Below are 26510 nucleotides of genomic sequence, written 5' to 3'. Positions count from 1 at the left end.
GGGCTCCGCACCCCCGGCTGTCCCGCATGGGGAGCAGCACCAGTTTGGTGGCTTTGGGCTGGTGCCGGCCCTGGCCCGAGCTCGGGATGTTATCCAGCCTGCAGAGGAACCAGGAGCTCCTTCCCAGCTGCTGCCAAACCTGTTCCACTGAGCAGGCAATCAGGCAAAGATAAGGAAATCAGGGCACCGTGGAGGCACATTAGGGCAGCGCGGGAGCTGCGGCTGTGCCCTGCACAAGGGCAGGGAGGCACCCGCAGCAGCCCCAGCTCCCGGGGCACAGGGGTGAGGGCTCTGTGCCTGGACCTGCTGCGTCCCAGGCAAAGCAGCTTTTCCTGCAGCCAGGCTCTGCTCCCAGCTCTGTCCTGTGACACACCTGAGCCGCTCCTCGGCTGCAGAGGGAGTTTCCATGAGATGCATCCTGTCTGAACACCAGCAGGGGACTGGGGCGTCTCCTTGCCCAAGCCCCAGAGCGTTCATTAATCCGAACTCCATCCATTCAGAATCCTGACACTGTGGCAAACAGGTACTCCAGGAAAACTGCTTTTACTGACAAGTACTAAAAGCCAGAGCTGTCTGGGGCTTGCAGAGTGTGCTGTGCCACCTGAAGCTGCCCCAGGGCACCTCCCAGCTTCCAGCACCCAGGTTGTGGAGATGGAGGAGCAATGTGCTCTGGCTGCAGCAGCCAAGACTGCTCGGGACGCACTGTGCTCACAAGAAATTCTCTTTCTTCTGACATTTCAGAGCTTCCATTACAGCTCCAGGTTCCAGGTGGGCACAGATGCCCAGTCACCATCAGCAGGAGTGTTTCCTACTGGGCAGCCCCAACTGCAAACATTTCCTTAAGCAATTTGCACATCTTAAAAATAAAATCCTTTATTGATAATATGAATGTTTAACATGTTTAATGCCATCAGCTATAAAAATGATTAAAGACTTCAGCTTGGTACATTTGGCTTTACAAATTTACAAGTGTTAATGAATTAATACTAGTGTTATATGTTTTGCACTTCATTATACTCCATTAGCCAGTGACAAACTCTGCAACAATGTCTGCTTAGGACACATGTGAGTTAGAGAAGAAATATTTAGTTGCTTTCACACAGAATCTACATCAACAGTTAAATACTAACTCTAAATGTCTTACTGAATTAGTTGGATCCATTTTAATCCCTTGTGCTTAGTTTCTTTCAGAAGTTAGTCTACTAGCAAAAATACATTCTTTTGCATACCCCTTCCCATATTATATTTTAAAAGAAACAGTACTCAGTGCATTTCCTATTAGACTTCATCATAGTATCTCTCTCTCTAGAGCTATCAATAAAGAAGGGGGATAATACCAGTCAGATTAATGTAAAAGTAAAGAAACTCATTAAAGCAGTGTATACAAAAGCCTCACTTTTCAGTCAGAAGGGATACATGGGCCAAAATCCATCTGCCCATCCATTTTTACTTTTACTCTCAGCAAGAGCTAAAAAATCTGCTGTGGACACTTAGTTAATAAAGTAATAAATGTGCTTCCAAGAGAGCCACTGCCCATTCAGCTCTGGCTGCCTCTGGGTCCCTGCTGTTAATGCACAGACCGTTCCACTGGATTAGGAACAACAGCCCATAATACCACTGCCTAAAGGGCTACCAAAAGGTCCGTGCAAGCCTCTAAACCCCTGCCCTGGCTGCGTGGGGTCAGTGCAACAGCAGCCACCCGAGCAGCGCTGAGCTCCCCTGTCCTGCAGAGCGAGCTCAGAGCCCAAGGAACCCTCAGCATGGGAACCCCTCTGCATGGGGACCCCTCAGCATGGGGACCCCTCAGCATGGGGACCCCTCAGCATGGGGACCCCTCTGCATGGGAACTCCTCAGCATGGGGACCCCTCTGAATGGGAACCCCTCTGCATGGGGACCCCTCAGCATGGGGACCCCTCTGCATGGGGACCCCTCAGCATGGGAACCCCTCAGCATGGGGACCCCTCTGCATGGGAACCCTCAGCATGGGAACCCCTCAGCATGGGGACCCCTCTGCATGGGAACCCTCAGCATGGGAACCCCTCAGCATGGGGACCCCTCTGCATGGGAACCCCTCAGCATGGGAACCCCTCTGAATGGGAACTCCTCAGCATGGGAACCCCTCTGCATGGGAACCCCTCTGCATGGGAACCCCTCAGCATGGGAACCCCTCTGCATGGGGACCCCTCTGCATGGGGACCCCTCTGCATGGGGACCCCTCTGCATGGGAACTCCTCTGCATGGGGACCCCTCTGCATGGGGACCCCTCTGCATGGGAACCCCTCTGCATGGGAACCCCTCTGCATGGGGACCCCTCAGCATGGGAACCCCTCAGCATGGGAACCCCTCAGCATGGGGACCCCTCAGCATGGGAACTCCTCTGCATGGGGACCCCTCTGCATGGGGACCCCTCTGCATGGGGACCCCTCTGCATGGGAACCCCTCTGCATGGGGACCCCTCAGCATGGGGACCCCTCTGCATGGGGACCCCTCTGCATGGGGACCCCTCTGCACGGCAGCGCTGCCCCTCCATGGCACAGGGATCCTCCCCAGCACAGAGGATCCTAATGGATCCTAATGGATCCTAATGGATCCTAATGGAACAGGGAAGCTGAGCGAGGATAACGCGTCTCTGGCACCGGGAGCTGTGCAAACACCACTCTGCGCCGAGGGAAGTGCTCCACGCTGGATGACACCGAGCAGCACGGCCACTTTCTAAATTTAGGATCAGCTCACATCCAACACCCAAGATCATTAACTCGGGGTCGTGCTCTCAGCCTGTGCCACTGATCTGTGCTGTCTGTCCTGTATTTCTCAGCACAATGACTCAGAAAACCACTGTGCTGGGCCTATCGGTTTTCTTGCGGCAAACGTTTCTGCACAGGAACCAGCTGCTTCTCCTGGGTCCAAATACTTCTCCTCACACGTGATCTGCCTCAAACTTAGGCAATTCCTCACTGAGGAACTTTTTAAAATCTCAGTGAATTGCCATGTTTTCCTCATATGAGGCAGAAGATCAAGAAGAGATAAATAGTTCCCCAATACACTGTGTGTTTAGCATGTATGTGTGTGACATACTTACACATATCCACGTATTTAATTCCACAGCAGCAATGATTTGGTTCCATATTTGCAGCCAAGGAAAACTAGCCACAGCTAGTGGGTAAAATCCAGGTCAGTCAGACTTAACTGACACAGATGGGGAACAAAATTATTGCTTTTGTTTAAAGTTGAAGATCCCATTTACAGGTGTTGCAAAAAACCTGTATTGGATGGATGAGTTACTTTTTCAAGTAATAGTGAGATCTTTGCCAAGTAACAGAAAGATCCTTTTCTCAGAAGTTCTACACACAACAGTAGAATGCTTGAAGAGCTTGAAAATTCCAGGTGATTCACCAGAAACCAGAGCTGAGCCATGTAAAGCACACAGGCGTCTTGGCGGGAAAGCAGAAAGAACTATATGGACAAGGAATACTGACAGAGAAGTAATCTGGATAACATCACAACTAAATTTTATCCCAAGAAACTCCTGTGTGCTTCCTCAAATAGCTGGAGCTGTGTCCTGAAGGACATAGCCTGGCTGGCTGCACCAGTCTGGTGGTCACCTGGCAGAATCTGTAGCACATTTGCTAACTTACCTTAGCAAATGGAAAGAATTAAAAGGAAAACCAGTGTTGGTTTCAACATTCAGGACTCAGAAGAATTTGTTTCTGCAGCTAGATGTTCCCCTCCTCACCTTTTCCCAAGAATCACATTCATATTGCAGGCTTAGTTCAGGCACTTTTATAAAATGTTCATCTGGAATAAAAAGTCTGCAAAAATTATTTCTGCATAATTTAAAAGTAGCATTTCAGTCCCATTAGAGGTTGATAGGTCCCACCACATGATCATGGTTGTTATCTCTAATGATTTGACTGCTGCCATGAGACATTTGGAGGCTACTGTATAGCTGTAGTTAAGGTTTCTTCATAAACAAAAATATTTTCCTACCTATTAAAAAGGAAAAAAAAAAATACTAAATGCTTTATACAGACAGAATCTGCTACTATGGAAATAAATAACATGGAGTGGAAAAACAGTGTCTTAGCTGCAGGGTAAGCTAAGCTGTGGAATGTCACATTCCCATTTTCTGGAGACTAGCTGCTGCTTGGCAGGAGGATCTCCAGGTCCTTGCCATTTGACACGACAGTGCTGCTGGAGCAGCTACTGGCCACGTCCATGGGGGCACCCAGGGAGGAGGCCTGGGAGGCTTTGCCGAGAGCAGCAGGAGCAGCAGGCGACTGAGCCAGGCCGGGTTTCTTCGGAGGGATGGGCGGAGGGTTCCCTCTTTCTGCCCTAGGAATGGTCGGTGACTTGACTCCAGGAGACAAGGGGCTGAGCGGGCTGGAAACCTTGACAGGGCTTGGGCAGTGCCCAGCCTCGGCTCTGGGGCTGCCGGCACTGGCCAGGCTGCGGTAGTCCGTGCCGAAAGGGGAGCTGTTGGGGGACACAGGCTTGATGGGGCCCTGCTGGCTGGTGAACCTGGACAGCACCTGGGTGACCGTGTTGCGGGCCAGCTGCTTGGCAGCAGAGTTGTCTGCCAGGGTGGGGGACAGGTCCCGGGACGGGGGGCTCTGCAGGCCCCCCGGCTGCTGCTCCTGCTCTGCCTGCGACTGGAACTTGTGCCTGGCCGCGTGGAAACGCTGGTTGATGCCCACCTGGTAGGAGGACTGGTAGCCAGGGCTGCTGGCAGAGGCTCCCACCAAGCGTTTGGCCAGCACTGGTGAGGAGCAGGGAGAAGGCGTGAGGGAGGAGGCAGCTGTGCTGCTGGGAGACAGGGACGCCCCGGCAGAGGGGAGCGGGTGCACCGGTGACTCTGTTCTTACAGGGGAGCTTCCGTTCTCCGCTGCACTCTCTGGGGCTGCAGCAGCTTTCTCCCTGGGAGCTTGGCTCTCTGTCTCCCCACCCGTCTGCCCCTCTGCGTCACAGTGCCCGTTGGATTTTGCATAGGAATGCGCAGGTGCAGGGGGGCTGGCAAACACGGCGTGAGCAGCTCTGCTGGTGCTGGCAGGGGCTGCTCGCTCTGCCTGCAGGCCCTCGGTCTGGCAGGACACAGACTTCACTGGGGCACTGTCAGTTGTGACCCCCCTGGATGTCACCGAGGGGCCGGGATGCACGGGCTTGGAGGGACTGTGCTCCTGGCAAGAGGCCTCCAGCTCTTTCAGGGCATTCTTCAGACATTCCACCTCTTCTTTGAGTGCTTTTGTACGGTTTTCTTCTCTGTTCAGCTTAGCTTTCAGCTGCTCTCTTTCAATGTCAAACTCTGAGAGCTGCTTTTCTACTTGTGCTTCCATCTGCAAGCCCCGCTTCCTCTTGGCTGCGAGCTCCTCTTCCAGTTTACTCACCTTACTCTTCTCCTTTTCCAATTTCAAGCTCAGTTCTGCTGTCTTCTGGCCCTCTTCAGCTGCTTTGGCAGTGGCTTTCTTGCACTCCACAACAAGCATGGAGGACACTTGCTTGTGGCGTGCCCTTTCCTCCTCCAACTGGCTCGACAGCTTCTTCAGCTCTTTCTCAAACTTTTTCCCCTGGGACTTTTCAAACTCCACCTGGAAATTAAGAACAAAAGAGATTTTTAGGGTACCATAAAACCTCCTGAAAGCAAATGAAGGGCAGCACCCCAAAAGGGAACAGGTTTACTGTGTTATCTTGGAGAAATTACAAGGTAAAAAATGACAATAACTAAGAAAGAGGTTATTGCACCAGAAATCAGCAAAATAGTCTGGCACAACTCAGCTTGCACACAGTAACAATTATTACTTCCCAGTAGTTTTATCCTGTGTGAAATTCGACTGGCCTTTAGTGAGACACACACCCAGTCTGCCATGCACTGACAGAACAAGCAAAGCTTCCTTCCACCTCATTTACCACTTTGTCAGTTTGCCTTTTAAAGGCATTTAGGCTTTAAAATGCTGATGTGTTATGTATGCTTAACAAAGGCTACAGGCTTGGGTAACAGAAAACAGTGGCTTAAATATTTATTAGCATCTCTGAACAACACCCCCAGGAGATCTTCCATGACTTATTCTGAATTTTGAGTGATGCAGTGAGCTATCAACTGTAAATGCAATCCTGTCCTTCCCAACTCCTCGGATTTCAGGCTGAAGTAAGATTTCAAAGCATTTGATTGCCCATTAATACCTTTCAGCACTGCTCAGCTACCAAAACACGCCGAGCAACTGAGCAGGGCTGTTTTCCATATTGGATGATAAAAGCCTTGCAGAGGGAGGGAGTTCCTGCTGCTCTCCCAGCCCTGCCCTGTGGCTGGTACCTGCTGGGTGAGCCGCTCCCGCTCCTTCTCCAGCATGTAGGTGACATCGTCCCCCTCGGCCGTGTCCTGGGCGTGCCGCTGCCTCTCCTCCTCCAGGTCCAGGATCACCTGCCCAAACACAGCAGCCATCAGGGCCAGGCCTCCAGGCCGCCAGGCAGGGAGCAGAGCCTGTGCACAGCTCCGGAGGGACACGGGACAGACACCAGGGCAGCCCTGGAGTGGCACAGGAGCTCCACAGGGACACGGGAGAGACACCAGGGGAGCTCTGGAGTGGCACAGGAGCTCCACAGGGACACAGGAGCTCCACAGTGACACGGGACAGACACCAGGGCAGCCCTGGCGTGGCACAGGAGCTCCACAGGGACACGGGACAGACACCAGGGCAGCCCTGGAGTGACACAGGAGCTCCACAGGGACACGGGAGAGACACCAGGGCAGCCCTGGAGTGGCACAGGAGCTCCACAGGGACACGGGAGCTCCACAGTGACACAGAAGCTCCACAGTGACACGGGAGAGACACCAGGGCAGCTCCACAGGGACATGGGAGAGACACCAGGGCAGCTCTGGAGTGACACAGGACAGACACCAGGGCAGCCCTGGAGTGACACAGGAGCTCCACAGGGACATGGGAGAGACACCAGGGGAGCCCTGGAGTGGCACAGGAGCTCCACAGTGACACAGGAGAGACACCGGGGCAGCTCTGGAGTGGCACAGGAGCTCCACAGTGACACAGGAGAGACACCAGGGACACGAGACAGACACCAGGGCAGCCCTGGAGTGGCACAGGAGCTCCACAGGGACACGGGAGCTCCACAGTGACACAGGAGAGACACCAGGGCAGCCCTGGAGTGGCACAGGAGCTCCACAGGGACATGGGAGAGACACCAGGGCAGCTCCAGAGGGACAGAGCAGCTCCAGAGTGACCCAGGAGCTCCAGTGACACGGGAGAGCCACCACAGCAGCTCCAGACACCCGAGCTCAACCTGAGTCACAGAAAAGCAGCTTCTGGACAAGTCCAATGTATGTTATTTATTATCTGGTCAAACTGAGTCAATTTGTGAAAGATGTTAGGGAAATCTCACACTGGATCTATTTTACTATTAAATATCTAAACTGCACGCTTTCCCCCCAGACTGTGCAATATCCTTGGGAGGCCCGTGTTATGAATGGTGCCCTCGTTCCAGAAGGGCTGGGGCTGGAGGGGATCTCTGGAGATCACCCAGTGCACCCCTCGCCCTGGAGAGGGCTGCACAGATCAGCCCAGGAGGGCTCTGAATACTGGCAGGGAAGGAGAACCCACAGCCCCTCCACAGCCTGTTCCAGTGCTCTGTCACCCTCAAAATAAGTCAGTTTTTCCTCACATTCAGCTGGAAATTCCTGTATTTCAGTTTGTGCCTCCTGTCCCTTGCAAGCCAGAATTTCCTGGCAGGAGCATCACCCCAGGGCCCAGCAGGAGCAGAGGTGCTGCATGAGGAGGCACAGGGCTCTAGCAGCAGGACAGTCCCCCTGTGGCCCCAGCAGCAATTCCCAACAGGCTGCTCCCACTGCCTTACGGGGATCTGAGGACTCCAGCCTAAAGTTTATTTTAAAGAACATTAATTTGTTCTTCCACTTAAGAACAAGATGAGCTCTTGAAGCGAAACTGCTTCCCATAAGGGCCCAGTGAAGGAGCTCCTTCAGCTTTAACACTGAATTACATGAATAATTGAAATGCTATTAACAAAAAAAGCCAGAATACAAACTTCCCAAGAGGCTCTGCTTATCTCATCACCAAAACAAAGCTCTCCCAACACATGCTCGCCATGAATTTAGCAGCTCCTCAGTCTTCCTGAAATTTAAGCTTCCAAATAATGCTGAAATATTATCAAGTATACATCCTTGTATACTTGAAGCAGACAGGAAGGGGAAAAAGTGAAAAAATATCTGATTTTACTCTATGACTTAGTTGGATATTTGGCTGAAAAGTGAAACCCAGCCTTGCTCTTACTTCTAGTGACATCAATTTTTGTGGTAGTATGGTCTGACACATGACCAAGCACTTTACTGGTGTCAATATACATTAAAGGTATGTCTGAAGAACAACAGGTGCTTCAATTAAGAGGCCAAATGGCAAGAAAAATACTTTTGGTCCCTCCGTATTTCCTTAGGGAAGCACAAGGAGGTGCCTTCCCCGGGCAGCAGCTCCTCAATACCCACAGAGAACAAGCCCCAGGCAGAACAGTGACGGGTCTGCTGAGAATTCCATCTTCCAGAAACCCTTCCCTGCATTTTGGGAAGCGTTACACCTGTAAGCTGCATCCTTTTTGGTGTGTCCTAACAAAAACAGTTCAAATTCTAGAATTATAACTAATTAGCTCACCAGCTGCATCCTCTGGAGTGAGAAGTTTGAACAAAGGTGCAAAGTCCTTCCAGGTACCAAGCCCCGGGGAACTGAAGTGTTTTTTGCTGAAGTTAACTTGTTATTAAAATGCAACTGTAACCTCTGCACATCTTACTTGAGGCAACACCTACCTTTCTGTGTCTGCTTTCCGCAGCAGCCAGCTGGGATAACATTCTTTCCTGCATGTTCTTGCAGTGCTTCATCACCACCTTCAAAATAGATAAAGGATTGGAGCATACTGGCTGCTTTTCACCACGGTTCCCCTCTTTCAGTGTCTCAAAGTCTCTCTGCAAAGCCATCAGTGGATCACTGATGTTGTATTTCCCATAGCGCTCCTCAATGAATGTGTCCCTGTGCTGGGCCTGCAACACAAAAACAAATTTGCATTTTAATATACTCAAACTAGCTACAGAAACAGGGCTTTGTACTTAATATTCCTTTTCCCCAGTTTTCCATTTAAAGATAATTTAACACAGTCTGATTCATATCCTGTTATCTGCTGGAAATAAAGGCAATAAAGACAAATCTTGCTTAAAAAACACAGCATCTCCACAATACATCCAGTCTACAAACATCCTCATACCACAGCTACCTGCCAGGGCCGTGACTTACATTCCACAGCTGTGTGAAAGGAAAGAAGGTAAGTACCAACTCTTGCTCAACAAAAGATTTAATCATTTATTGTCGCATCAGTGAAAGAAGCAGTTGTGTGCTGTCCTTGGCTGTGTCACCATCAAAGAATTTCATGTTGAGCAATTAAAGAGCTTCATTCTCGCAAGAGCCATCAATCTGTGAATTGTTAATAAAACCTTTAATGTTCTCATCCAGACTAAACAGAGTTTAGCATCCCAAGATGGGAATGATGAGGTTTCCTTTGGTGCTTGTAGGAATTAGGACAACTCACACATCCCAGGCTCTGCCTTTACAGTGCTTAATGGCCGGACTCGATGAGCTCAGAGCTCTCTTCCAACCCCAACCATTCCATGAATCAGCCATTCCATCTGGAAATCTGTTTGTTAGGATACCCAGAGACTTATCCTACTCAATGATGACTGTAAAGGTCTAAGAACAAAACAAAATCTCATAGACAGATATGAAAGTATTATCTGTGTCTTCACCACCATGATGAGAAACCAAATATTTATGCAACAAAAGACACAGAAAACCAGACGAAGATTCAAAAGAGCCCTCAGAGGCGTCCTGGCTCAAAGGAATGGAATCACTGATTTCCAGTGAAATGGTTCTGGGCTGAACCCTGAGCATTTGTGAAAAGCTGTGGCAGTGCTCCATTCCCCTGCGTGCCCCTGCCCAGCAGAGCCGAGGCACTGCCAAGAAGCAGCACCTGAACACGAGACTGCAGCTGGGTTCCTGTGACTCCTCTGTGAGGACTGGTGCCAGCACAGGTCACCCCTTCTCTTTTCTGTACATGACTCCTCTGTTCTGCACTGGAGTGTCCCCAGTGAGGCCGCAGAGGAAGATGGGCTTTTCCTCTGCACCACTGAAACGCAGGAGTGAGCCCCAGGACCTTCTTCAAAGTGTGTTCAATTTAGAACAGAGTTTAGCACGAGTGACCTCTCAAGGGTGCTGACCCTGAGTGCCCTTTTCCTGCCACAGCACACACGTTTTTCCCTCGAGCACCCGCTCCAAACAAACGCTGTCTGCACCTCCCCGGGCGCGCTCCACCCTTCTGCCCCAGCTGCAGAGCACAAAGAGCAGATCTCCCATTGCCAGCCAAGCTCTCTGGAGCTGGTGCAGGGCCCTGAACTGGGTCCCACACAAGCCCAACTCTGCTGCTGCTGCTGGGAATGGCACCCAGCTGAACAGAGCTCAGAGTGCAGGGCCAGCCGTGCCAGCCTCGCTGGGCGCTGCCCAGAAACCCTCACGGACAGCAATGCAAACATCAGCAACCACCCGTTCCTGATGGGACGGCACAAGGACGGCATTTAGGCAGGAAAGATGGGCCCGACTCAAGTGAAAAGACAGCTCAGAAGCCAGTGCCTCTTGGAATGGCTCTTTTGTCATGACCCAGTATCAAAACCACAAATGCTTCCCTCGAGCAGGAGCCCCAGAACCGTGGAACATCCCCACACAGCAGCTGGGAGAGCTACACTGACACAGTGAGAGTTAAATAATAACACTTGGCTTCACTCAAAGAGCTGGTGAGGTTTGCTGGTCCCACCTGCATTCTTAAATGCAGCCATGTGATTAACATGAAATAAACTAAAAAAAATTGATTTTTGCTCTTAAAAGCAAAAGTGTTTGCATTACCTTGACAAGAGGCATAAAAAAACCCAACCCAAAATATCTTCTCCATGACCAAATCAGAGACATTCATCCTGTGAGTCCAGTTTGGAGCTGGATTTTAACCCTGCAGTAAACAAACACAGAGGAACAGCTCACACTCACACCCCTCCCTCGGTATCAGCAACATCCGTCAGGAACTGTGGGTACCTTTGACCAGAGCTTCAGATATTGTTCTAACTTTACACAATAATAAAAAGGAGAGGAAGGAAAAGAACAGCCCTGGAAATGGGAGAGCAGCCCTGGATAATGGGGCAGCCCTGGTTTAATGAATCACAGGAAAAACTTCAGGTTTGGTGTTTTTTTTTAGGAACAGGGAATCTTCTGTTTTTCTGAAGTGTTTATAAAAATGACTCAGTGAAAGCTCCATATAAGTGTGGAGGCAATTTCTAAGTGACTCAGGCATTAATAAGTCTGTAAATACGAACTGGGATCTCCATCCAGCTGGCCTTACAGCTTTGACAGAGGAATTTAATCCCACCTCACCCCAGTGCTGCCACTCCACACAGAAACAGGGCAGGGACCCTTCAGAGGGGCACCAGTGCTTCAGTGTGCACACAAACCCTGCCTTTGCTGCTGGGCAACTGCTACCAAATAAGAGCTCCAGAACCTGAGATTAAGGTGATTTTTGCAGTACTGAAGGTGTAACAAAAGCCACGTTTTCCTCTGCTCCTCTCAGCACCGGGCTCTGAAGCCTGAATAAACCACCCACTCTGAATTCAGTGAGGTGGTTTATTTCCTGTTTGGGAAAGAACGAGAAGTTCTTCCTCGCTACTTTGAGCAATTAAGTATTTTCCTGAACTAGCATGACAAACAAATGAGACTATCATAACATTAAGAGCTTTCTCAAGTCCAGCTATTCTTCTTCAGTAGCCAGCAGAGCATAAACATTTAATTAAAGTTGTCTAGACTGGAGAAAGTCTTAACCAGGTCATCCTCCAGCGAGCACACCACGTTTGCAAAAACAAACCCAGTGCTTTGGCGTTGGGGCCGCTTGGAAATGCAAGCAGGGATTTTCCAGCCTGGGACACCTCTGTCCTGCAGAGCAGCCCCCTGAACCACTGAGGCAGCTCGTGGAAAATGCATTTACAGTGCCACGATCCCCAGAGTTCCCTTATAGAGGTGTGGAAATGGCACAGAGGAGTGTGCTCCTCCCTGAGACAGCTCTGCACCTCAGCTGCTGTCACTGGAGGTCACATCCACATCTTCCACCCTTCTGATTGCGTCCTGTCTGAACTGGACTCTGCCCTAAATGGCTGTTCAACTTTCACAACAGAAGGAACTTGATGGAGGAACACTCTATTAGTGAGCCCGAAGTGAAAAGAATCAGCCTAGATCTCAGATCCCAGCACAGAAAACACAAATCCACAGAAAATCCAGGTTAAACGAAAAGGAAACGAGGTTACAAAGGGCAGTGTTAGCTAAAGAGTGGAAAATTTCATCTGAACATCAGAGATGACATGACATAAATACCTCCAACATCAGCAATGGTGCTTTGAAAGAAGATGCAATTCTGAGCAATTACATCTTCTGATTTAGTACCTCCACCTCCATCATCTCCAACATGCAGAACTGTGAATTTCCCAACAAAATACTCAAATTCCAGAAACAACTAAATGGATTATTCAGCAACTTTCAAGACAATTAAACTGACCTCTCCCAACAGGAAACAAAGATAACATATAAGCTTGGGGTGCTTTTAAAAAACAGAAGGAACTATACATGTGAACTACCTTTAAAAATAAACTTCCAGAAGACTGGAAAAATGAGCCATAAGCAGAGGGGGTTCCACGTGAAACTGGCTGGCTGTGAGCTCCAGTTTGGGCAATGGACCACGGCTAGTCTGCTTGGGAAGAGATAATTCTGATTTTATGGGGCAGAAGCAACATCTGACCCAGCTGAAAAGATGTTTCCTGTGCAGGCAGGCAACGCAAAGGCTTTGCTTTGTTAGGAAAAGGCTGCTGTTTCCTCTTGGGAATTCTGGGCTGGTTTGGGATGTTTCCCATAACCCATTTCTGTGTCTTTTAAAAAATAAAATATTTCTTTCTACTGAAACCTTGTTTATGTGACAGAATATTCTCTCTCTGTTCAGTAATCTTTACAACTTGTTCTACTGGAACATCAAACAGGGAATTTCCAGGACCTGTTTCAAGTGTTTTTTTGGACATCAAGTAGAGCATTTCTCCTCCCTGTAATTTCAGAGTTCAGGTTTTAACCCTTGGTACACAACAAACACACTCTTAATTAACTCCAGCTACTGAGTTTGCAGTTCTCCAATGATAATTTGCACAGAAGTTCCTCCTTCATGTAGCAGAGAGTGGAATAAGCTTTAAATAGCTCCTTGCTGCCTTGAACTTCCTTATTAGCTTCTCTCCCCAGAGACAGAAGTTGGGAATAAAGACAGGCTGAGGTCACAGCAAGCACGGAGAGAGAAGGGAAATGGGGGTGGGGACCTCTCGCTTTGCCCAAAAATAAATGTCAAAATGCTGGAGTGGGACCTGCAGTGCTGCTCCAGCTCTGCAGCAACGCCAGGCACAGAGCCACCAGTAAATTGTTCAAATGCAGCATCTGTCCCAATTGCCAGCATTACATCGAGCCAGCAGACCTGATAAACGAGAGCTGCCCGCATCTGCCCGAGTGAGACCGGTTATCTGTGGTGTTATCAGCTCTGAAACACAGAATCGGCTTCCTCGGGAAGCGTCCGGCAGCGCGGAACCGCAGCCTCCTTTGCTGGGAGTGGTGCCAGGCTGGCTGTGCCTGCCCTGCACCCTGGGGCGGTGCTCGGGATGGGCTGTGGGCACCCCAGCACCCCTGCCCGGGCTCAGGATGGGCTGTGCCTGCCCTGCACCCTGGGGTGGTGCTCAGGACGGGCTGTGGGCACCCCAACACCCTGGGGTGGTGCTCAGGACGGGCTGTGGGCACCCCAGCACCCCTGCCCGGGCTCAGGACGGGCTGTGGGCACCCCAACACCCTGGGGTGGTGCTCAGGACGGGCTGTGGGCACCCCAACACCCTGGGGCGGTGCTCAGGATGGGCTGTGGGCACCCCAACACCCTGGGGCAGTGCTCAGGACGGGCTGTGGGCACCCCAACACCCTGGGGCAGTGCTCAGGACGGGCTGTGGGCACCCCAACACCCCGGGGTGGTGCTCAGGACAGGCTGTGGGCACCCCAACACCCTGGGGCGGTGCTCAGGACGGGCTGTGCCTGCCCTGCACCCTGGGGCGGTGCTCGGGATGGGCTGTGGGCACCCCAACACCCTGGGGTGGTGCTCAGGACGGGCTGTGCCTGCCCTGCACCCTGGGGCGGTGCTCAGGACGGGCTGTGGGCACCCCAGCACCCCTGCCCGGGCTCAGGACGGGCTGTGCCTGCCCTGCACCCTGGGGCGGTGCTCGGGATGGGCTGTGGGCACCCCAACACCCCTGCCCGGGCTCAGGACGGGCTGTGGGCACCCCAGCACCCTGGGGCGGTGCTCGGGATGGGCTGTGGGCACCCCAACACCCCTGCCCGGGCTCAGGACGGGCTGTGGGCACCCCAGCACTGCTGCCTGGGCTCAGGACGGGCTGTGGGCACCCCAGCACCCCTGCCCGGGCTCAGGACGGGCTGTGGGCACCCCAGCACCCCTGCCCGGGCTCAGGACGGGCTGTGGGCACCCCAACACCCTGGGGCGGTGCTCAGGACGGGCTGTGGGCACCCCAACACCCCTGCCCGGGCTCAGGATGGGCTGTGGGCACCCCAGCACCAGGGAGCAGCACCCCCAGACAGCCGGGACCCGAGCAGGAGCCGTTCCAGAGGGAACCCACTCGAGCAGGAGCCGTTCCAGAGGGAACCCACTCGAGCAGGAGCCGTTCCAGAGGGAACCCACCCGAGCAGGAGCCGTTCCAGAGGGAACCCACCCGAGCAGGAGCCGTTCCAGAGGGAACCCACTCGAGCAGGAGCCGTTCCAGCAGGGAACCCACCCGAGCAGGAGCCGTTCCAGAGGGAACCCACCCGAGCAGGGGCCGTTCCAGCAGGGAACCCACCCGAGCAGGAGCTGTTCCAGAGAGCCGGGACCCAAGCAGGAGCCGTTCCAGAGGGAACCCACTCGAGCAGGAGCCGTTCCAGCAGGGAACCCACCCGAGCAGGAGCCGTTCCAGAGGGAACCCACCCGAGCAGGGGCCGTTCCATAGGGAACCCACTCGAGCAGGAGCCGTTCCAGAGGGAACCCACCCGAGCAGGAGCCGTTCCAGAGGGAACCCACCCGAGCAGGAGCCGTTCCAGAGGGAACCCACCCGAGCAGGAGCCGTTCCAGAGGGAACCCACCCCACAGCCGCCTGCCCCTGCTCAGCACAGCCGGGCGCTGCAGGGGAGGAGAGGCAGCTTTTAAAGACTCTGGCAAAGCCGGCTGCTGCCAGCACCAAAGAAACAGAAACCTCCCCAGGCTTGCAGTAAAGGCCGTAAGGAATGCCTGCGTTCCAGCAAACAGCACCCATGGGAACGCTGCTCCATGGAAGCTGCTCTCTAAGTGATGCATAAGCCCAATTTGCCCCATCTGTGAAAGATTTAACAGCAGGAAGGTTTTGTATTACTGAACTTTTATTTTTATTTAAACAAGAGGCAGGCTTAAGTTTTTCAAACTGCACTGTAAATCTAATTTCTAAATCTACCAACAAACAACACCTAGTTTTTCACTAATATCGCTTTATAGTGCATCACTGCACTCAGAAGCAAAGAGATGAATACCAGCTCCCAGTCATTAACACAAAATAGTTTCTATTCCAGTGTAAATTGCCTGAGGCCTTATTAACATAAAGGAACAAGCCAGAAAGCTGTTTCCTGTTTTCTAAAAGTAAACAGAACCTCAGTTCTAATGTATGGAAAGCAGGGGGGAGGGAACAAAGTGCTCTAACACAGCGATAGAGATCCATTTAAATATTGAATTGTTTCCAGTCGTGGTGTGCAATTTCAAACCTGTGGCTCATGCAACCCTTCCTACACTGCAATGAGGACTGAGAGCCCAGCTCTCAGGATTATGCAACTCCCTGACAGCATCTGGGTTTTTTGGATGATATAAACACAATTATAACTACAGGAAAAGGAGCACAATAAGAAGTCAGGATTAAAATCTGTTCCAAGGAGAACATTGAAATTTATGTAGTGGACAGGAAGCTACTTTCAGGCAAAAAAAAAAAAAAAAGTTTTGTTTTTTTTTTTTTTCCCAAAGAGGTTTTAAAACAGAGGAAGCAAACTGAAGCAGTGGCAAAGAATATTTTGAATACAGTCAGTTTGTCAGACAGCAAGGAAGAAAGGGCCAGGATTTGGGGAGAGGGGGGAAGAAGGAGTGAGTTCAACAAGCAGTGTCTGGAGGGCCTGGCTCAGCAGCTCGATTCTGACAGAGAGAAACGGGGCCAGTGCCAGCCAACAAGTGCCTGATACCATGAGGGAGAGGAAAACTATTTTAAGCTTTGTCATCTGCACGCATGGATTCTCTCTGCTAAATGCCAGATGCAGAATGTTTGTCTCTAAGCGTGCAGGAATATCAATTATTGCAGACTGTACTACAACCAGATGACATGTTTACAAATGAAGGTACTCTTCCTCTGCAAGTGCCTGTCCTTTCCTACAATGTACCACAGGATTTGACCCAAACAACCAGAGCTCAGAGTCATTGAAATCAGAAGCAGAAGTAAAATTAGCCCATGAAGGGAAATGTGTTTCTGTTACTGTGAGGGAAGCAAACAGGCAGATAAAATTCTTATTTCCAGCCACTGACATCTACGTGTTCAACAAAAGTGCTGGAGAAAAATCACTGCTGTGGTTGAGGGCTATGCAATGCCCTAGGAAAGTTCAGAGGGTTGAACTCCACCTGCTCCCAACAAATACCCACATCTGACACAAAACTATTGCTGTTCCAAAGAAATGCAGCTGCCAAGGCAGGACAGCCACCCTGCCCATGGCCCTGGGGGAACTGAGAGCTGTGGTCAGACAGGTCCTGAGAGAGGAACAACAGCTGCCCCCAGCCCCAGGGTCCTCTGCTGGAAATTACAGCTCCATTCACCCAGATGTACAAGTCAAACTAAATGCTCTCAAGAGCGCAAATCTTTAACTCAGAAGTTGTTTTTACTCAGGGCAGCACTTTCACGCATCAAAAGGTGAGTAAACAGATTAGCAAGGTTTCCTTTAATCAGTCACACACAACGCCTTCGGCCAGTGAGGCACGGCGAAGCTGTTACCACAGCTACTATCAGCAAACAACGAGAGAAACAGCGTGAGGCCGGTATTTCTCTAGCTGTATATCCCAAATAAATGCAGAAAGCAGCGCTGGGAGGGCTGTGCTGCCGAGCCTTTGCCCAGGCACAGATGAGGCGTCGCAGGAGCTTTCCTTGCACGCACGGAAGGGCAGCAGAGCTGCTGCAGCAGGGCCAGCCCGGGCTGCAGCAGCTCTGGGGACAGCTCTGGAGGCAAAGAGCAGCACAGCGGGGACCTGCAGCCTCTCACAGCGCTGCAGCCCCAGGGCTGGCAGCTCTGCCCCCAGATCACCCTCAGGAGGCAGCAAGAGCCAGCTTGGATTTGGAGCTTTCACTGCCCACCAGCTCCAGCTGTCCTCACAATCCTGAGATGGACACTGCAGCACAGCCCTGACAGAGGAAGGGGAAAACAGCCCTAACCTTTCATTAGATCAGTATTTTATACCCCATAATTATCAAGCATAGGTTACAATTTCATTTAATTTCTTCTCAGTTATGAGTACTTGACAAATTATGTCAAAGGGTATTCTTGGCGTATTAATCTCCTCACACAAGGGGGAACTGCAGGTTAAATTTCAACAGGAAAGATAATTGCTTTACACTACTGGAAGATAGGCAATAAGGAGCCTCTGGAATGGAGCTGCTGCATTTCTTCCCATTGGTCTCTCTGTGCTCCACTGCACACCTTTCACACCGAAATACTGAAGGGGGGCTTGCTTGGGCAACACATTCTGACCACACACAGTGAAAGGATGGATCTCGGGGCAGAGCAGAAACTTGCAAGTGGGTATCAAAGCAGAAAACAAACCTTGCACCTGACCAACAGTTTCGAGAGGGTAACACTATTCTTCCGAAGTGAAAGGATTATCAAAATGGAAAAGCAACTAACAACAAACATAAGCATCCCAACTGTCCTAGAGAAGGATATGCCTCCACTCCTCTGAAAGGTGTTTGGAAGCCCCTGCAGCTCTCAGGCCTGCAAGCTGCCATTCCTCTTTTGAAACAGCTGCAAGTTTTACACACTGTGAGCAGTGACAGGCCAGCTTGAAAAAGCCTTCAAGATTCAACCCTGACACAAGTAATTCCTTCCAAAACTGCCCCCTGCCATCATTTATCCCGCTGGTTTTTTCACTTTGCTGAGGCTGAGTGCCAACCAGGCACCCTTCAGAGAGCAGCAGAACTACACGTGGACAATGCATCTTCTAAAATAACGTGCAGGCTCAATATGAACACAGCACCCTGTGCAGAGAGCCACAGTCCTGCTCCAGGCCAGCAGAGCACAGAGCTCACAGCACAGCAGCCAGTGTTCTGCCAGAGGGGGCTCCAGCACCAGCCCTGCCTTGTCCCATCACATCCTGCCAAGCACCACGACCCAGCTGCACTGACATGGACTGAGAGTGGCCTTTGGGAGCAGTTTTAGCTGGCATCTGCCTCGCTGGAGGGTCACACTAATGCTCCTGCCAGCCAAGGGAAAGAGTAAGCAGCTGAGCACTCAGGGCTGCTGCTCTCAGCAGTGCCAGCTTACGGAGGCTTAGCCAACACAAAGCCACGGATGCTTTTTGCTCAGTGTGACGTTATTGCCACTAAAAGACTCATCTGTGATCCCTCCTGCGGAGAAGAGTTCCTGCTTTAAGCAGCCCTCCTTGCTAAAGGAGAAAAAAACCTAGAAAGGAATTCTGGTGTACCTTTCACACGGCAGAAACACATGGTTCTTTATCAGAAAGGATGAAAACACACGTGTAACACTGTATTTCAACACCAAAATGCTCCTTGCAGACAGCTTCTGAGACAAAAATTACCTACAGCATTTACTATGTAATCCTGCTGATATTAAATGGGATTCTGAACCAGTAATGAACTTCACCTTGGATACAAGCTCTCTGCAGAACTCACAGTGGTACTGTTGCCATGTTTGTCTCTTGTCCTGATACTTAAAACCTACCTTTAAAGCCTCTATGACAAGATCTCTTGCTTCTAATTCTCCCTCGAGAATGCTAAACAGCGTCAGTAGTTCTGGTTTGCTGAGTTTTTCCAGATTCATCCTGAAAACCTGAAAAATAACGAAACCCAGTTTAGTAGGCATTTCTTTGGACATTAGGATCAGTATTCGAAGCTATGACATATAATCTCCATTTAACCTCAGCTCCCAGCTTTCTGGACTGCAAATTGCCCTAAAGGGGGGATAATTTTCTCTCCAGCTTCCACCACCAGTTGCAGAAGATGCATTTGTCACCTCCTCCCAGGGGACAGCAACATATGCACTCCCAGATGGTGATGGCAGAACGTGTGGGCTGGCAGGACAAGGCAAAATTCACCAAGCAGCAGCCAAAGCTAACAGGAGAGGGGAAAAACAAGGATATCCAAAAGTCATACTGATTGCACATCTGGCTCCCACAGCTGCAAACACCACTGAGGAGCTGTGATGAATGGAGGCCAGCGTGGGCCACCCACAGGGGCTCGGCAGGGCTGGGATCTGCTTCCTAATGGGAATGCCATTAGCCATGCTGATGGAGCAGGCCCAAACCCTCCACAGAAATCAATGCCACAGAAAATACACACTTCATTACCGGTCTTTCAAACTGGTTCAATATCAGCATCATTTATTAAATATAATTTCACTGCCTGCGTAAGAGGTCCATCATCTGAACTGCACATAAAGAGGCTTCACATTCCCTTGCATCTTTGCTGATACACTTAACACTGTCCCATAAGAAGCCTGTTTGTTACATTATTTTGTTAAAAATATGAATAATTTCAGGTTGAATCCTTGTCTCTGATGAAAACATACCCACTGATACAGTCTTGTGCTTTGCACAACCATCAAATATACTTTTCTGAGTCCAAGTTACGTCCATCTTTCACCACACTTCGTGTCGAGCAGAAAATGCTACAGCATCAAGAAGCTACTCAGAGATCTCAAACTCCAGTGGCAAGTGATGAAGGGTTAAATCAGCCCCTGCTGGAGAATCTATCCAGCTAAAACATTCAGCTGAAGTCTACTTTGTCTGAAGTCACTGCTCCTTTACAACTGATTTGCATAACTGTGCCTTGGAGAGTTACACACAAAAGCAAGTTCTGTCTTGTTTGTGCCAGAGCAGTTTTCCAGTGGCTGAGAACAGAAAGTTCTGCAGTCATCATACAGCAAGAGAAATCAGAAATCTGCTCTGTGCCCCTCTGCTAGGCAGGGAAGTGTCTCATCACACCCACGTTCCTGCCTCACACGGTGTTTTACACGAAATTCCATCAAGCAGCAGCATTTCTCACAGGCTCTGCTGGCTCCCCCTCCCTTGGCATGGGCTGCTCAAGGGACCACGAGTGGCTGCTCCAGAACCCAACGGAGCTGGACACCACAGACCTGTCCCTTTGCACTTCTGTTCCCTGCTGCACATCCAGACAGATTCAAGAGGAAAACCCACGAGTGGAACGTTTGGGAAATCTGCTCATGTCTGTCACCGTGCCAAAAAACCCCGATCAAAACTCGACACAAAGGCACAATTTAGGAGACTCACTGTACTGACTAAAATCCCGTTTCTGTGGGCCAGGGCAGGGCTGGTCAGTCCATGGAGCTTGACAGAGATGTCCAGGTGGGAGCCTGACCCTCTCCCTCCCTCTGGACACGGCTGGAGGGCTCTGCTGCCACGGGGAGCCTGGCTGGCTGAGACCGCGTGCAAGGAGTGTGATTTACAGCTTGGTCATCTCAGAAAAACGGAGGAGAGGCCAACAGAAGCAGCAAAGAAATGCTAAAACATCAAGAAGTAGCCACAGAGAGTGAGAAAAGACACAGCCTGGTTCTAGTCTTTGATATTTACCATGTTTGTGCTGGTGCTCATGTCAAAGCTGCAGCATTTCCCTGGGCAGCCTTTAGATGTGGAATATCCAAACAGCTGCTTAGGAGATGCACAGCTTGATTTCAAAACCATCTCAGTCCTTGCTCTGACTGAATTCACAGGTTCTAAGACTGAAGCAATACCGGTGGGAAATACCTTTTATTGCCAGACACTCACCAGGTTACGGTAGCATTGGGACATTATAAACCTGAACGAAAAAGGAGATCTTAGAACCAAGTGTATCACATAATTCTGTTACCCCAGGACAGTAAGTGTTGAACATGGACTTTAACATGACTGCATCCACGCTTTTCCCTAAAAAAGAGATGATGTGGAAATGCGCAGCTGCATCTCCCCAAGAGCTACCAAGCAGCTCAGTCTTATAGCAAGGACAGCTACCAGCTGCAGTTTGGTATTTTAAAGCCATTAGTCAGGGCAGCAATAATTTCTACTCTATATTCTAACTACTCCCATTGTGACTCGTACTTCCCCGTGCTGTAGGAATAAGCCATGCTATTCTTACCACACCTCTAATGTGCTTAATAACATAAACAAGCCCCGTCCTAAATATACAGGTAAAATACTTAAAGAGAAATAAAGAGCAGGAGCCAGTGTGCACAGTAATCATTTATCCAACAACAAGAGGTAACATTACAGGTGTGCAAGTGGTACAGCCTCAGCTTCCTCACGTGCAACCTGCTGCAGGAGAAGATCTCCACCTGCTTTGTTGGCATCAGTTACTTCACACTGCTGAGGAGCAGACTGGGAGCACATGCAACAAATAAAGTCACCCACCAAAGTGTACCTGCACTCTCCAGAGATCTCAGGGAACTTCCAGAGCTCCCCAGGCAGATGTCTGTTGTGCTGAATGGACCACAATCCCAAGCATTCCCCTTAAGGGCCACTCCGCACTTGGGAGCTGAAAATTCGGGGGAAAAAAAAGCCCCATTCATTTGATGTTACTATCTTACAAGAAACATCTCTGCATCAGAGAGCTAATAAGCATGTATTCCTGCTCCTTTTCCCTTATCCAAATCTAAATCCAAATCCCTTCCCAGCCCTCCAGGCTCCTGAGCTGACCTTTCCAAGGCTCTTTCAAGCTACACATCCCAGTGCCTTCCCTCGTCCCATGTTTTATCAAAAGATCACACCAACTCTATGAAATTACCCAGTTCTCCCCCTTGCCAACAGTCTCATTCTACCAAAAGGATCTGGGCACCTCAGCTGGGGAACCTGACCCTCCATTTCCAAACCTTTAACCAAGAGACAGAGCTTCCCAGCATCAGAAACAAGATCCAGCAACTCCCAGGGCATGCTACCCCTTTCCATCCAGGGAAATACACCGAGTGCACTCGCACAGATCACAAACCACAAAGACCTTGTTGTTTAGACCGATTACATAAATATTTTCCCTGAGTCTGAGATACACCACCATTTTTGGACAATAAGCCGGAGTTTAGAGCATAAACAAAGATAATCACTTTCTGCTTGCCTAAAGGTGAGCTTCCTTTCAGCTACGGACCACTGGAGTCCCCTTGGCAGAGCCATGGCCACCCTCCAAGGAGATAACACCTTTCTAAGAAAGCTATTTCCCAGTATTTCACTGAAAATAACCATGGGGAGCAGTTTAAGTGTGCGCACACCGAGGGAGCGGGGGAGTTATCTCTGGCATGTGCCACTTGAGGAGCTCTCAGATAGGCTGGCAGCTCCCCCGCGCCCTCGGCCACGGCGGGGTGGAGGTTACAGCGTGCCAGGTTACACGGCACTGCTCTCTCACACACACACGGGCAGAACCCAGGCACAGAATGCTCGGGAGAACCTCACCCTCCCACCGCCAGGGCTGGAGTCAGGGACAGGAACCCAAGGGGAGCTGAAAGCACAGCCCGAGGCATGGGGAGGCAGCTTCAGGATCCCCCGCCAGCCCTTGGCTCAAAACTCTTCTACTTTTTGAAAAAAACCTCATGAAGAACCAAGCTTGTTGCTCCTTCTTCCTCTGAAAGAGGGTATTTCCTAAACCTACACCATGCAACAACGCCATAATGCTGATAATTCTGAATCAGCTTAATTGTCTTTCCTGTGTTCCTGAAGAGGAACCAGCATTTTCCAGAAGCCAGCACAGGCAGTCATGTAATCACATTAATGGGAGAACCTCAATGACCAGTTGGAGAAGTCCTGACAGACAAGTTCCCTAAACTGCTTCTGCGTGTATCGGGTGCTGTTTGAGTCGTTTCAATAATTACATATGTTCATGAAATGAAAAATGCGAACATAGACCTAATAATTGTGTATCCACAATGCTACCTGGCATTGCATCACTCCTGTGGAGATCTAGGTTAAAATGAGAAGTGCTTATATTTCCTTCACCTTTGTATCTCAGCCCTAAAGGAAAAAGGGCATTACCCACGAAAAACCCATCCTCACTGCATTGGGTTTTGAAATAATACTCGAAGGAAGCAAGTTAGCAAAATTTCAGCGTGGATTTTGTGCGGGTCCCTGAAGCCCCCGTGCAGAACTGAAACCATCGCTGGCTGCTGACCTTGAGCCCCCGGGCCCGGGGAGCCGCGCCCGCCCTGCCGCTCCCAGCCCCGGCCCGGCACCGGCGGGAGCGCGGGTCAGCCCGGGACACGGCCGGGGGCACGGCCGGGACCGGCACAGCCCGGGGACCGGCACTGCCCAGGGACCGGCACCGACCGGGACCCGGCACCGACCGGGACCTGGCACCGCCTGGCACCGGCACTGCCCAGGGACCGGCACCGACCGGGACCCGGCACCGGCCGGGACCGGCACCGACCGGGGACCCGGCACCGACCGGGACCTGGCACTGCCTGGCACCGGCACCGCCCGGGGACCGGCACCGACCGGGGACCGGTACTGCCCAGGGACCGGCACCGACCGGGACCCGGCACCGACCGGGACCGGGACCGGCACCGCTCGGGGACCCGGCACTGCCTGGCACCGGCACCGCCCGGGACCGGCACTGCCCGGGGACCGAACGGGTGGTTGGCAGGGGCCGGGCTCGGTGGCTCCCGCGCTGCACCGGCCCGGTACAAGCGCGGCGAACAAAGGGAAGCGCCGCAGCGGAGCCCGCGGGAAGGAGGGCGGGCGCGGGGAACAACAACCGGCTCCATCGCCGCTCGGTCCGCCGGGCCCGGCCGGACCGGGCAGCGACGCCCAGATCCCGGTAACGCCCCCCGGCCCCCTCCACCGCTCCCCGCTCTCCCGTTGCCCCCGATGCCTCCCCTGCGGCCGCCCGAGTCCCGACCGCAGCCGCCCCCGCCCGCAGCGGGGCTCGGCCCCGCCGCCGCCCCTCTCAGCCCCCGCGGGCCGGGCCGCCCTGCACCTGCCTCCGCCCCCCCTGGGGCAGCGCCGCGCCAGCACGGGCCGGGCCGGGCCGGGCCGGACCGGGCCGGGCCGGGCCGGGCCGGGCCGGACCGGGCCGGACCGGACCGAGAGCGGAACCACACCCACCCCGCCGCACCGACCTGCCCGGCCCCGCGCTGCCGCCGCCGCCGCCGCTCCGCTCCCCATCGGCCGCCCCGCCCCGCCGCTGACCGACGGCCCGCCCGCCAATCAGCGCTGCCGCCGCCGCGGCCGCGGGCCAGTCCGCCGCGGGAAAGGCGGGGCGGGGGCGGGCACAGCCAATGAGGCGGCGCGGAGGGCGGGGCCGCGCGTGAAAATCCCTTTTGTTCGCGGCCGAGCGAGCGGGCGGCCGTGATTGGCGCGTCACTTCCGGCGGGGCGGGGCCGCGGCACCGCCCGGGCCGCCGCCCCCGGCCATGGCTGCGGCTGGGCGGGGCCCGGGGCCGGGGCCGGTGCCAGGCGGGAAGGGCTGCGCGAGCCCGGGACACGGACAGGGGGACAGGGGCTCAGCGATTGCAGCCCCGCCGTGCCCATCTGTGCCCCGGTGCGCCCAGCGGTGTGCAGCCCCGGTGTGCCCGTCGGTGCCCCGGTGTGCCCGTCGGTGCCCCGGTGTGCCCGTCTGTGCCCCGGTGTGCCCACAGCGTGCAGCCCAGGTGTGCCCGTCGGTGCCCAGGTGTGCCCAGCGGCGTGCAGCCCAGGTGTGCCCGTCGGTGCCCCGGTGTGCCCGTCGGTGCCCCGGTGTGCCCGTCTGTGCCCCGGTGTGCCCAGCGGTGTGCAGCCCAGGTGTGCCCGTCGGTGCCCAGGTGTGCCCAGCGGTGTGCAGTCCAGCCGTGCAGCCCGGGCGCAGCCCCGCGCTCCCGGTGCCGTTCCGGCGGCGCTCCGGTGCCGTTCGGGGCTGCCGCGCTCCGGTGCCGTTCCGGCGGCGCTCCGGTGCCCCCGCGCGTCCGCAGCTCCCGCTCGGAGCTGTTTTCCCCAGTTCTCAAAGCACACTCAAACCGCTCACAGCTCAGAATAGCAGGGAGCGAGTGCGTTCCCCTGTGTTTTTCCCGTGCGTTCCCGTGTGTTTGTTCCCGTGTGTTTGTCCCTGTGCCTTCCCGTGTGTTTTTCCCGTGCGTTCCCGTGTGTTTGTTCCCGTGTGTTTTTCCCGTGTGTTTGTTCCCGTGTGTTTGTCCCTGTGCCTTCCCGTGTGTTTTTCCCGTGAGTTTGTCCCCGTGCGTTCCCAGGCTGGCACGGACCATCGGCGGGGCTGTTGCTCGCTGGCCATTCCTGCTGCGAACATTCCCGGTGCTGTCCAGCCCCGCTCCTGGAAGCTCGGGAGAAAGGAGAGCTTTGTGCGTGAGCTGATTGCCTGGAGATGAACCGAGCCTGGAAAGGCCGTGGATGCATGAGGTACACCAGGGAACATCTGGCACCAAAAGCTGCTCTGTTCTGGGGCTTGCTGAGGACACCTGGTGAGCCCAGAGCAAACATCTGAAGGGATTGAGAGTCCCAAACCTCCCAGGTGGTCTCAGGGGTGGCAAATAAACAACTGCAGCCTTTAAAATCAGTGCTATTGAGAGGAGAAAAAAAAGTGTAATAGCTGAGTCCATACAGAAAAAATATATTAAAAGATAAAGACGATATTCAGTTGCCCACTGGTCTGCATTGAGGGGGCAATAAATCATCTGCACAGGATAGGAAAGGCTTTCCAGGTCTGGAAGACATCTCTCTCCAGGCTGTTTGGTCACTTTACACTTTGCATTTTTTAACATGCTGTAGAGATGCTGGCACAGACTGCCCAGAGAAATTGTGGCTGCAGGAACGTTTGCAGCAGGAATGACCAGCGAGCGGGTGACCCTGCTGACAGCCCGTGCCAGCCTGGGAGTGTCCAGGGCCAGGCTGGACAGGGCTTGGAGCAACGTGGGAGAGAGGAAAGTGTCCCTGCCCATGGCAGGGGGTGGAAGAGATGAGCTGTGAGGTCCCTCGAATGACGTTCTGTGATTCTGTGATTGCCAGGCGTGTCAGGTGCAGGCAGAACAATCAGGTGCCCTGAGAGTCTGTGCAGGGTGGAAGGGAACAAGGAGAGGGCAGGTCCAGATGGCTCCAGCAGCTGCACAGACGAGGACAAGCACGGG

The 26510-nt window shown here is 52.6% G+C and overlaps 1 protein-coding gene across 2 annotated transcripts; it reads right to left on the bottom strand.

Annotated features, from left to right (window-relative positions):
• Positions 1-857: 857 nt before the first annotated feature.
• CTTNBP2NL (CTTNBP2 N-terminal like) lies at positions 858-24562 on the bottom strand. Of its 2 annotated transcripts, none has more exons than XM_036398480.2 (5): positions 24520-24562; positions 19153-19260; positions 8817-9047; positions 6306-6413; positions 858-5583 (listed from the first exon to the last, which is right to left on the bottom strand). In XM_036398480.2, exons 2-5 carry the CDS (start codon positions 19249-19251, stop codon positions 4135-4137), a joined length of 1887 nt encoding a protein of 628 aa, XP_036254373.1. In that variant the 5' UTR covers positions 19252-19260; positions 24520-24562; the 3' UTR covers positions 858-4134. The 2 variants fall into 2 exon arrangements, with proteins under 2 accessions (XP_036254373.1, XP_036254374.1); XM_036398481.2 differs by lacking the exon at positions 24520-24562 and adding an exon at positions 20720-20893.
• Between the last annotated feature and the right edge of the window lie 1948 nt (positions 24563-26510).

The sequence above is a fragment of the Molothrus ater genome, chromosome 25 (assembly GCF_012460135.2).
Source record: "Molothrus ater isolate BHLD 08-10-18 breed brown headed cowbird chromosome 25, BPBGC_Mater_1.1, whole genome shotgun sequence".
In the NCBI taxonomy this organism is placed as follows: Eukaryota; Metazoa; Chordata; class Aves; order Passeriformes; family Icteridae; genus Molothrus; species Molothrus ater.
The sequence above is the reverse complement of the archived record's forward strand: the minus strand, read 5'-3'. Positions and strand labels throughout refer to the sequence as shown.